The sequence below is a fragment of the Crocodylus porosus genome, unplaced genomic scaffold (assembly GCF_001723895.1).
Source record: "Crocodylus porosus isolate Cpor-Errol unplaced genomic scaffold, CroPor_comp1, whole genome shotgun sequence".
NCBI classification, from domain to species: domain Eukaryota; kingdom Metazoa; phylum Chordata; order Crocodylia; family Crocodylidae; genus Crocodylus; species Crocodylus porosus.
In genome coordinates this window covers 96,188,947-96,201,573 of record NW_017728947.1, presented here as the reverse complement: position 1 = coordinate 96,201,573, position 12,627 = coordinate 96,188,947, and the positions used below count along the sequence as shown (strand labels likewise).

Sequence of the window (12,627 nt, the reverse complement as noted above, 5' to 3'; positions counted from 1 at the left end):
ATGTGGAGAAGCTTGAGAGAGTCCAGAGGAGAGCCACGCACATGATCAGAGGTCAGGAAAACAGACCTTATGATGACTGGCTGAGAGCCATGGGGCTCTTCAGCTTGGAAAAGCGCAGGCTCAGGGGTGATCTGATGGCCACCTATAAGTTTATCAGGGGTGACATAAGGAAGAATTTCTTTACTGTCTGAGCCCCCAAGGTCTGGAACAGCCTGCCATCGGAGGTGGTTCAAGCACCTACATTGAATGCCTTCCAGAGTAAATGGGATGCTTATCTTGCTGGGAACCTATGACCCCAGCTGACTCCCTGCCCTTCGGGGGTTGGACTGGATGATCTTCCGAGGTCCCTTCCAGCCCTAATGTCTATGAACTCTATGAAATGGAGACAAACAGTTAGAAGGGGACACTGGTTTTTTATGGGTTTTTTTTTTTTAAATACTCTGTTTCTGCACTGTGCAAGACACTCAGCTAGAAGCCAGAAGCACCCAAAATTAGCAACGGCAGTTATACTAGTGCTCAGTAAGCTATATAAGCACTCTTCATTTACAATGAAGCTATATAAGCACTCTTTATTTACAATGAACAGTCTTGCAGGTCTCATATGTATTCATCATCTCAGTCAATCAGTGCTTGGGAATGAAGTTACAAATTTGAGTTAAAGACTGTCCTGTGGACTCTTAATGGTTGATCTATGCAGGAGCAAGAGATGTGTCAGCTAAGTTTATGAAAAATCCTAGAAAGACATAATTGTCTAGTATTCTATGTTTCAGGATAATTAATCTAAGGTACAGGATAAAAAGGGAATGAAAATGGGAAAAGTGACAAAATTAAACATAATATTCTTCAGCACAGTCCCCTTTACAGAGAGAGCATGCCCACGGACTTTTTTGTATAGTTGTATGTGTACATGTCTGATACCCGCTATTGTGGTTCACTGGTACAATCCCTGTTTACCACTCGGGAGATCTGGGTTCGATTCCTGTATGTGAATACAACTACAGCCAGCAAGGCACCAAATGCCCGGATTTGGTTTGGCCTTTGGATTCTGTCTCAATCGTCTAAAGGGAGCATGGAAGGTCTGAGCAGCCTCCAATCATTCATACTCCTACCTAGGCATACTTGTCAAAGACCTTGGTGACCTCTCGTGCATACACCATGATCCAGAAGGATCAATGGCTCCCTATTAATGTATCTGAGCAGAATGAAGAAAAAAGCCATTCAATTCTAAGTCATTTGCATGAATACAGTGATGTCTCTCAAACTTTCATTTAAAAACTGACATACTTATTTTGGAGAGGTGGCCAAATATGGAAAGTTTCAACCCAAAATGAATTAAAAAAAATATTATGAGAAAATGATAAAAGAAGGGTAGGGACTGAAATGAAAACTACATTCGAAACATCACCCAGGATAGCTTCATCATGCTATACAAATACTATACAAAATAAAGAATAAAGTATGATAAAACGGCAAGTGTAAATAACGTGGTGTTTTGATTCATTTAAACCTTAATTTAGCTGGACTACTATAGGTATAGCATACTGTAAAGAGTTAAGAACACATGTTGTTTTACCTCAAATAATCCTTGCTTTTTAATAAGGGCATTGCCTTCTAATGTCCAAAAGTAAAGGTGTGATTTTCCACAAGTAACAATTATATTTGTGTCTGTAGGATGAAAATCTGCAGCAAATACAGCCTCATTAGAGCACTTGGAAAGAAAGAGAGAAACAATGTATCAAAAACTAATATACAATATGATTCATTTGAAAGTGTTTTCTTGTTAATCAAATCATGTTATAGTATGTAGTAGAGAAATTCCCTGCCACTTTTTTCCCCTTGCTTTAACTGAAAAGAGACTATGAAATAACAAGTCCTTTGAATGGAAAATCTTAAAGTTTAGATGAGGCTTACCAATTTTGAAATCAGGATCAAAAGTTAACATAATACTCCCTTTAAAACTGTGGAATATTGTCAGGACAAGGCAGTATGTAAAAGTTACCATTAGCTTACAGCAGCGGTACCCAGTTCATTTGGCATCACCAGTCAGATGAGCGGCACAAGCCTGGTTCATCGGCCAGTGTGGAAATGTCATCTGGCACATTGGGCTGGACTTTGGCAGTAGCAGCATTAATTGCTGTGGTTCCTAGAGCTGTGGCAGCTGCCATGCCTCCCACTACTAAATTTCCAGCCCTGCGAGCAGCCCTACAGCCCAGATGATATGGCTCCACACTCTGGATCCAGCCTGTGGGGCTCCCCATAGGTCTATAAATTTGGTAGCAGGTCAAGTGGTGGTAGTGTTAACTGTTGCAACTCCCAGAGCCAATAATGCCACTCCCAGAATGACAATTAATGCTACCACTGCTTTCCATACTGCCGAATTTCCAGACCCACGGGGAGCTCTGAGGGCCATACCTTGGACACCTCTGGCTTACAGCATTTCTTTTCTGCATGTCTCTTATAAATCCCTAGAGTTGCTTGTTAAAATTTCCTAGTGAACTGTAGCAAGACTGACAGCAAAAAAGGAAAAGGATATTGGGCTACTTTCAAAAGAAAGAAGAAATATTCAAATTAGGCACATTTTCTATTCTTTGCCTTTTCTAAATCTGAAACCACTACTGAGAATTAAAAGGCACAGAATGTTAAAAGTATAAAAATAAATTATATGACAAGAAATTCAGATCTACATACAAACAAATAGTAGTACACAAAATATCTTATTGCAACACCTTAACATCTGCCAGTTTTTCTTCCTTCTGCCAGTCCCATACAGAAAGCACATGATCATTTGAGTCATCCACTGAACAAACGGTGCTTCCTCCATTCTAGAAGAAAAAAAAATTAAATAATGTATTTAAAAAAAAACAACTTAAGACTGCCTCGGTACACCTCTAAAAGTAATTAAATTGTCCTGCCTAATTAACTTGCACAGTATTTAACTTCCAGTTAAAGTCCTTAGTTAAAAATCCTAGGGTATTTATTTATACAAGCAGGGGGGTGCTTTAATTCGAGTGGCTCTGGGAGCCACTCTAATTAAAGCGCCCGAAGCGTCTCGTGTATCAGTGTGCCTACACTTAAAAATGGCCAACGAGGAGATTTATCTAAAGCTCATCAAACAAGCTTTGAATAAAAGTCCCCGCTGCTACTTTTTAAGCACAGGGATACTGATACACGAGATGCTGGAGGCTGCTGGAATGCCATAACTACCACACTCTGGAAGACTCTATTAATCGAGTCTGCTCTGCTGTAATTAGTGCATCAGAGCATCCTCGCGGCTCACATATAGGTCCCCTATAGATCTAACTGAAGTAAATCATGGTGCTTTGCCTGGCTAGAACAAGATTTATCCCTCAAAGTTTCAAGAATGATGATTGGGGGAATTGGTCTGTGCACTGCTTAAGAATTCCATTTGATACTGAGGACTCTGAACAGCGACCTAAGTCCACCAATTTTGAATGTGGATCTTGGTTGACTTTTGTCACTTTTCTTTATATCTATGAGGGACTAAAATTCAAAAGGATGGTGACACAAAATTAACAGGAGAGTAGAGGTGCACCAATACAATCAGTCCATATCGTATTGGCACCAATTAAAGGAAAATTGACATTATCGGCAATGGGCTTTTTTTGGCAGATGTGGCTGACAGTGTCGCCAATAAATGCCACATGTATGCACGCAGCTGCAGCCCAGTAGCATGGAGAGCAGCATCCAGCTGGTAAGTCTGTGCGGGAGAAGGAAGGGGCATGGGGGGAGCGGGGGGCAGATCGAGGGCCCCACAGTGAGGGAAAGAGTGCAGCTGAGTCGGGGGCAGGGACAGGCAGTGCCCAGCTGCAACAGGGGAGATGTGGGACAGAGCCGTGAGCAGCTCATGTCGGGGGCTGAGTGGCTCCTGCCACTACGTGCACCCCGGGGGAGGCATGGGGGGCATATGCCCCACAGATCTGTGTGCATGGTAAGGGCAGGCTACCGTTGTATTCTCATGCTTAGGGGCTGCGCCAGGCTCTTCCCTGCAGCTGTAATCAGGCTGGGCCAGGCAGGATGTGGTGGGCAGCAGCAGCACTGGGAAGGGGACTATGGGGGTGCTGTAGTGGTATCTCTAGCCCACCCCATAACCCACCCTCCCAACACCACCACTGCCAGGCCCACCCGAGCACAGCTGCTGAAAGAGACCAGCACACCCCATAAGCATGTAGTGGCAGCCCACCCTTGCCCGCACAGATCTAGGGGACACATGCCCCCCCATGCCTCCCCCGGGGGGTGAGTGAAGCGGTGGGAGCCACCCCCACCATGCGCCCTGCTTAAGCCACCAGCATCATCCTGCGTCCTGCCCTGCCCCAGCCCCACACCTTCCCTCACCATGGGGGTCTCGATCTGCTCCCTCTGCATGCCCCTTCCCACTCCCAGGCCCCTGTCCTCACACACACTTACCAGCTGGATGCTGCTCTCCAAGCTGCCAGGCTGCATATTGGCAATCGAATCGGGATCAACCAATGTGGCTGGTCAATAAATCGGCCATTGGTATCAGCCCAAAAAATCTTTATCGGTGTATTCCTACAGAAGAGGACTGTTAATCCTCAATGGTTCTCTATTCACATTCCTTGGAATAAGAGCTGGCTATTACAAAGGCAAATTAGTTTTTCTAGTCTGAGTTCTAAGTTTAGAAGTTAACTAAGCAAAGGCAGACAAATTTGACTGTCAATCAGTCAAATTTAGTACCATGTGATAAAGAGAACTGGCTTTTATAAAAACAACTCTCACCTTTTTAGAAAAAAGTATAGAAGAAAATTTGTTGAAAGGAGCAACTCCTTATTCTGGAAGGCAAAACTTGTCTGGGATGGGCAAGAGAAAAAAGGAGGAACCTGGACTCACTAGAATGCCTTAAACTAAACCCAAAGAATATGCAAGAGTGATAAAGTACCACAGACTGGAGACTGCACATAGGTATGTGTTATTTATATAGACCTGTACATTTATTTTGCTAGGTAAAGAGTAAATAAGTCTTCTAACCACTTGGAAAGCTAGTGTGTTTGTTTGCTTTCTTTATGAAGAGGTAAACTGAATACCAGGGTATCCACATTGTGGAACTCTGGGATATTTGTAAGCTGTGGGAAGGTCAGAACTGTTGCAATTGGGTTAGGGAAGTTAGGCTACAAGATCTCATCCCTGTGAAAAGACAGAAGACAGGGAGTCTATGCCCAAAAAAATATGCGAGAGAGAGAAAATAATGAGAAAATAATGAGAGCAGGAAGCTTAAAAGTACGTAAGAGTTCTGTGATGAGACTAGCATAGAAGTCTAGGTATCACATGGGCTCCATCTGCCTGATTGGCCATCAAATCCATCAGGAAGAGTTTAACTTAAAATAGCTTCATTATGTTTGGCACACAAATTTGATGAAAGCATGCATTTACTTACAGATTTAGAAAAAGCGATACAGGTGACAGCACGGTCAAAAAAACCCATTCCGATGACATGGAGAGTATTCAAAGTAACAGAATCCCAAACACGTACGTGGGGTGGTAATTGCTGTAAAACAAATTGAAACAGCAGCTGAGACCATCTCTGTAAAGATCTTCATTTAAAAAAATGTAAAGATCATCTTCATTTTTAAAACTGGAAAATACCTGACAACCCATTTCAGTTCAACTGCATAAAATTGGTTATGGAGAAGAATCTTATCATCAGTCTCCCTTCTTACAACAGTGATCATAACCAATTTTTTTCAACCTAAAATAATCAATCTGGTATATGGAAACCACCAAAACAGAATTATTTCCAAATCAAATTTACATTTTTAAATGGTCTTCTAACCACCATATGTGGTAATAACAAATATCATGAAGACAGAAGTACTTCTTAAATCCACTAGAGGGCAGTCCTTGTAAATGTATGGTGATTTAAAGCATCATGTGAAGGCAGATGGGAACAGTAGCACAAAATTTGTTCAATCTATGCAATAAAAACCAAACTCTGCAGTGCATGTACACATGTGCGTGTGCATGTACACATGTGTGTGCAAGATGGAGAAGGAGAGGAAAATGAAAGTTCCAGTGCCTGAGAAAGATTAGCAGCCATTACCTTTGGTCTCTTATCAATTATAATCCATAAATAAATATCTTTAAAAAAATCTTACAAAAGAAGCAGGTCTGTTTGGTAATGTCATTGGACTCAACTATGTATTTGGAACAAACTACCTTTCTGGGCATAAAATATGCCCTTCCTCAGGTCACTAATGAAGTCACACAGTCACAAAAACAAAGTTCAAGGGACAGAATCTTGGGGTGTGTTACACATGCTGGGGAGGGCATGGGTGACTGGTGCCTCCTATGTCTGGGGGGGCACAGCACACCACTACCTCCCCCCACTCCTCCCTGGGCCACTCTCCCTTCCCCCCGTAAGAGCCCCAGGCTTACCTGTCTCCCAGCAGCAGGAACAGAACCTCTGCTGGGGGATCAGAACACGCTCTTTACAGGTAGGTAGGGGCCGTGCAGGGGAGGGAGGCGGGGCAGCACTCTGGTTGGTCGGAGCGCTCTCTGATGGTCTGGGCTCCAGAGTGCTGTCAGGGAGGGCGGGGCTGGGTAGAAAACCAGAACATTTAAAAAATGTCCCTGGCTGTAAAACTGGGCTGGTAGGGATCTGCTCCACATCTGGCCCCGTCCAGGGTAGTGCCAAGTTGGGGTGCAAAGGGCCCCCCAGCACTTTTGGGGGCCAATTTTAGGGGGGGCACATGCCCCCCCATGTCCCCTCTACCAGTCGCCTATGGAGGGGTCTATAATTAGAGCAACTCTCAGAGCCTCTCTAATTACAGCACCCAGTGAACCTGGTTTAGAAACAGACATTCAAAAACTGGAGCCTGAATTGATTCAATCTTTGCAGGTTAGTCTGAACTGATTTGAAAGTGTACATACATTCACGTTTAATTCTGGAAATGCAGGCATATGCCTGCAGTGGCTCAGGCTTCAATGCTGGGGAGGTGAAGGGGGTCCCCTACAGCAGCCCTCCCTTTCCTTTGGCAGCAGCCACAAGGCTGGAAGGAATAAAGGCTAGGGAATAAACTATGGCTCCTGCTGCACCACACAGTGCTACCTGGAGCAGGGGGAGCTTCCTTTAGCCTAGCCACTTCAGCCCAGCTCAGGTTGAAGCCACCAAGCTGAAGGAAACTCCTGCAGCCCTAAGCGGGTCTGCACCCTGAGGCAGGAACAGGAGCCACAGCTGGAGGTGAATGGAGAAAAATAATCCTGCTGGGCCTGGCGGTTTCTGCCCTGTGCGTGGAGCTTTGGCTGCAGCCCCAGACACCCTCCACCTTCCAAGGCATCTGGGAGCAGGAGGAAGAGCTCCATGTATTGGGAAGAAGCCAGGGGGCTGAAGCTTCCTGCTCCCCACATCCAGTGCAGCTGCAGCAGCAACAGCTGGAGGTGAGGAGGGCAGAATAGCCCCCATGGCTCTCACCAGCCTGAAGCTGGTTGTGCGCCTGCAGCCCAGAGTACTGCACAGGACAGGGGCACAGTGGTAGCTGCTGGGCTTGAGCTGGCCCAGAAAGCTCCCCAGCCAGTTCTCACCCATCTTGCTGGGCCAGGCAGTCACAGAGCCGCAGCAGGCTGGGAAGGGTGCTGCCCCCATGGACCAGCACTGCGGCACCCTTTGCAGCTGGCTGGGACTCCATGACAGACACCTGGCTTGGGTGCAGGGAGCCGCGCGGCCCCCATGGCTCCAGCCTGGGCTGCAGCCCACTGAGAAGGGCCCAGCCCCAGTGGTCCAGCCTGGGCTGGCCCTTTTGCCTCCACCCTCAGCAGCACTCTCAGGACAGCTCAGCTTCCCCTGCCACTGGAATGGGGAGAGGGAGAATGGCTGACTGGGGCTGCAGTCTCCCAGTAGAAGGATGAGGGAATAAATCCCCTCCCTGCTCCCTTTGCCTCAGGGGGCCATGTATCTGGCCATGCTCCCACTCCTGCTCAGGCTAGAGAGCAGAGGGGAGGGTCCAGCCGAGCTCTCTGGAACAGAGCACAGCTTTGCCCAGAGCTGCAAAGCATCTGGAATGCTGGGGGACTCTGGTTTAACTTAAAATCAGGAAGGAGCTTGGGACAGAAGTTGCATAAACTGGTTTGACCCAAATCAGTTAAGTCTGATACTATATTCAGCCAAGTTTATCTTAAACCAGTTTCACCTATTTTGAAACTGGTTTATGTGCACTGAACTTATGTTTTGTTACAGGTTTAAACCAGTTTCTGATCACTTAGTTTCATAGTTTCTAGGGTTGGAAGGGACCTGAGTAGATCTAGTCCAACCCCCTGACATGGCAGGAAAGAATACTGGGGTCAAACGACCCCAGCAAGGTGTACATCTAGCCTCCTCTTAAAGACCCCCAGGGTAGGAGCCAGCACCACTTCTCTTGGAAGTTGGTTCCAGATCCTAGCTGCCCTGACAGTGAAGTAGCACCTCCTGATGTCTAGCCTGAATCTACCCTCTGCCAGCTTGTGACCATTATTCCTGGTCACTCCTGGTAGTGCTTGGGGGAAAAGGGACTTCCTCAGTGTCTGCTGGTCCCCCCCTAACTAGTCTGTAACTTAAACCAGTTTATGTGCACCTTCTGTCCCTAGCCCTCATGCACTAGCATCCCCACACTTCAAAATGGTGGGGATAAGGGGGGGTATGTTATCTAAAGCTTGTTGACCAAGCTTTAGTTAAAGCACCCCAGCATTTTGAAGCGTGGGGACGCTGACACACAAGACACAGAGGCTGGCTGGAGCGTGGCAATTACCATGTTCCAGCAGACTCAATTAATTAGATGCTGCTAAGTAGCATGGTGTTGTGTTTTCTGTTCAACAGCTGGTCACAATGGTCAGTTGCATGTACTGTACGACTCATCCAAACAGAAATCACCACTCTCCTCTGCCCTCCATGATCCTCCCATTCTTATCCTTTTACAGATTCCTCTTGATCATAGCATGCTCCCATTTCTTCTCCGGAGCCTCTCTTTCAAACCTCCTAGAATTTATATAGCACTGGTGTAATTAAAAGGGAGAAACTGAGGCACCAGCCTTGGGCACCAACTTAGGTGATGGTCAGGGGGTGCACACAGTAGCAGGGTGACTGGAACAGCTGCCCCAGACACTGACTTGGGTCACTACAGCCACACAATTGTTTTGGCAGCAAGATGGCAGCTGGAAGTTGCCACTGCCCCCATCTGTCACAGCCGCCCAGGGCACCTGACTGCCTTGTTATGCCTCTAGGTGCAAAAACAGCAGCCACTGCATTGCAGGCCTGGCCACTGCCATCACCACCACATCCCTATGCACCTATGCCCACCCAAGGCACAAAACTGCCTAGTTATGCCTCTACCATATGGAACGGAGCTAGAGAGTCAGGCAGCATGAGAAGCCACAGATTGAACTTGATACTACTACTAGCTAATCTTGGCACAGTACAATAAGGAAGAACACAGATCTTGCATTTTTACTTCTTTAAAATTCAAGAGAGGCTTAATTGCAGCACAAAAGAAGGTTATCTCTTTAACTACAGAACTGCAACCATGGCGAGAACAAAGACATACTCTTATGAAATATTATTAAAAAAACAGTATACTCACTTTTCCATCCTTAGATGTTCCTGCAACCTGACCTGTTGCTATGGTGATCCTATCAGGATGGACAGCTAGGCTAGAAATAAAAAGTACTGTCACACCTCACATTTAAAGCATTGATGGAACATTTTATGCAAGCTAAAATAATCAGATGTCTTAGCATTATTACTTTAGTCACAAAGTATTATGCATCCTCAAAATATAACAGTTAAAAACATATATTAATACAATATAGACAACTACATTTATGCTATTTTTCCCCTTATTTTCCCCATAACAACTCAGCAAGATAGTGCCAGTTAGTGATTTTTTTATGCCCACCTAATAACATACAGGACAGCAGTCCAGTTTTACTTAGAACTTTTCCAGAGCACGAGATTGGATACTAATCCTAAATGTAATAAAAATGAACTACTGTTAGCCTCTTCAAAATTCTCAAAAGGTAAAAATTAGGTCACTCAGAAAATAATGATCCAGAACTAAAGTGCACCTTTTCGTGCCTAGAATCAGCAACCCGGAGAATCAAAAGGTAATCAACAATCATTAGGGTAGCAAAAAATAAACTGAAAAGTTGTTTTAATGTAATGTACAGAAGAAAGCAAGCCATGCTGCTAGTATCGAGTTAATTCTTCTTTCACATTAGCTGCTGCCCACTTAGTAGTAGAACATAAGGCAAAATTAATATTGGCATAAGAAATTTAGTTGGCTTTATATTAAAGAACATCATCCACTTTCTAATATACCTGAATGCTTTGAAATATTTTAGGAGTAGAGAGTTTAGAGACAGAAAATGTGAAGGAACCAAAATGCTAGTCTCATTGTAAAACAACTAGGTTATGTAAAGAGCTCAGTTTTATGTAACATTCTGATGGTGCTGAACAGTTAAGTTGAACCTAGCTTTGATTATTAGTCCACTTATATCTTTGCATAATGACGAATGGATTTCATCATGCTTAACCTAGTTCACAATGCAACACTGAAGCCTACTTCAGAAGGAAGGACAAAAGTAAATTTGAGCACGACTATGAATGGTAACAGAAAGCTTAAGAACAAACAAATGATGTTCTTAAAAATGTATCTTTAAGATTTGGGGTCAATATGGCAAGAGAGACCATAAAACCTCAAATGAAGTTAAGCAGGCATTTAAGAACAAACTCAGACTTCTAGGTTTTCCATCTTTTCTACATATGCAAAAAACACATCACAGGAACAAAACAAAGAAAACCAGAATGCTGTATTCATGAACCTTTTGTTCCAAACCAAGTAATGGTTGTATATGGATTAGAAAGCGATCTTTAGAAGAAAATTCAAAATGTTAGCAAGCCTCTTAGGGCACATCCACACATGCAAGCACATGCACTTGCAGCAGTTCAAATAGAAGCCGTGCAAATCTGAGCTGGGGCTTTTTGGCTCAGCACACGTGCCCGGACACGCACTTCCATGTGGTGCAAGTTGTGCTACTTGGGGCAAAATAACCCTGTCTGGCTCCTCCTGGATCTGCAGGCAGGGAGAGCTAAAGTCAGCACCTGTGCTGACCCCAGCAGTGTAAAAAGCTGCCCTGTCCTGGGCCCAGCAGTACAAAAAGCTGCCCTGACAAGTAGCTCAGGGCTACTCGCTCTCAGGAGCTTCTGGGGCCCAGCCAATTGATACCTGGGGACACTACCCCTTGTGCCAGCCTGACTGCTGAAGCAGCCCTGAGAATTCCCTAGACCCTTTACCCACTGCAGCAGTCTGGTAGTAGGGGCTGCTGCCTGGCTGTGACATGCTGCGCACCTGCCAGACCCGGATGGGGACTGCACAGCCAGTAGAGGTATCTGGCCCTCTGGGCCAGCTGCCAGTGGACTGTGGCTGAAGAGTTGGCCTTTGTGAGGCACTACTGCCATGTGTGACCCTACCTGGCCATCTGAGCAGCTATTGCTCAGAAGGTGTTCCCAGTGTGGTGACCTGCTTTGAACTGTTAAAGCATGTCTTCCTTATCCCTAACTGGTAGGCCACCTGCAGCTGGGTCCAAGGTGCCAGTTTTGAGCAGGCTTCTCTGCCTGGGTCCTGCCACTTGCCTCCATAGCAGGAATTCTGGTGTTCCCTATTTGAAAACTGAAAAATCCCTGATAAAAAAAAAAAATCTCAAAGTCACTCTGTAAAATACCCTGAAATCCACGTTGCTCCACAATTAAAATGGAAGACTACTATATATACAGACAGAGAGACAGTAATCAGTTGGGCAATGTTGTATTGATATATCTGCAGTGTTAAAGCAATTTGGAAACCTATCTGTGTCTCTATCATCATAATAAAATGAATTCTAAATACCTATATGTTTTTGCCTGTTTTCCTTTGGTTTTCTTTCCACAGACCAGTTAGAGCTCCCCCTGACCCCTTCACTAACCAGAATGTGGGGACAGCTGCCCCTGCAGCCACAGCTCCTGCCAGCAGGCCTCATCCTGTCTGGCAGGTGGATATGCAGGGTATGTGCTGGGGGTGGTGGAGATGTGGGTGGCTGTGGAGGGATGCAGGGCTGTGGGGTGCAGCCCCCTCCACAGCTCATGGACTGCCCCCCCCACAGGGCTCACAGCCTCCCCAACAGGGGCCACATGGCCCGTGCAAGGGTCTACCACCCTCCCCTGCAGGGCCCACATGCCCCCCATTTTTGCTCCTCCCCCTGGGTTACTGCCCTGCTTGGCACCACCCCTGCTTGCACCCCCAGACCTCCAAAGGCTGCCCCACCTGGCGCCAGCCTCCCAGCACTTTAAAAAAGCCCCACAACACTCACTGGCAATAGCAGCTGCTGTTGGGTACGCTGGGGCTTCCTGGCTGGTAAGTAGGAGAAGGGGGGGGGCGCTGGAGGAGGGAGAGGGGACCATACCTGCCCCCCAAGTCTCCCCACCACGATCACTACCCCACCTGGCCCCAGAATCCTGGCAATAAAAACAAATTTAAGAAAGCTCTGCACTCACCAGCAGTTGGGGTCACTGAGGCCTTGTGGCAGAGCCCTGCCCCGCACAGCACGGGGCAGCAGGGACTGGCCCCGGCCATGTGACACCTGCACTTGCAC

General features: G+C 46.0%; 1 protein-coding gene across 3 annotated transcripts in view; it reads right to left on the bottom strand.

The window, feature by feature from the left end:
* EML1 (echinoderm microtubule associated protein like 1) overlaps positions 1-12,627 on the bottom strand; it is a 192,299-nt gene that overhangs the window by 35,379 nt on the left and 144,293 nt on the right. For all 3 annotated transcript variants that reach the window (XM_019552500.1, XM_019552499.1, XM_019552501.1), the window contains 4 exons: positions 9,582-9,651; positions 5,411-5,521; positions 2,727-2,822; positions 1,574-1,708 (listed from right to left, as the gene is read on the bottom strand). In XM_019552500.1, coding sequence (XP_019408045.1) covers positions 1,574-1,708; positions 2,727-2,822; positions 5,411-5,521; positions 9,582-9,651 — 412 coding nt within the window. The remainder of the gene's footprint in view (positions 1-1,573; positions 1,709-2,726; positions 2,823-5,410; positions 5,522-9,581; positions 9,652-12,627) is intronic.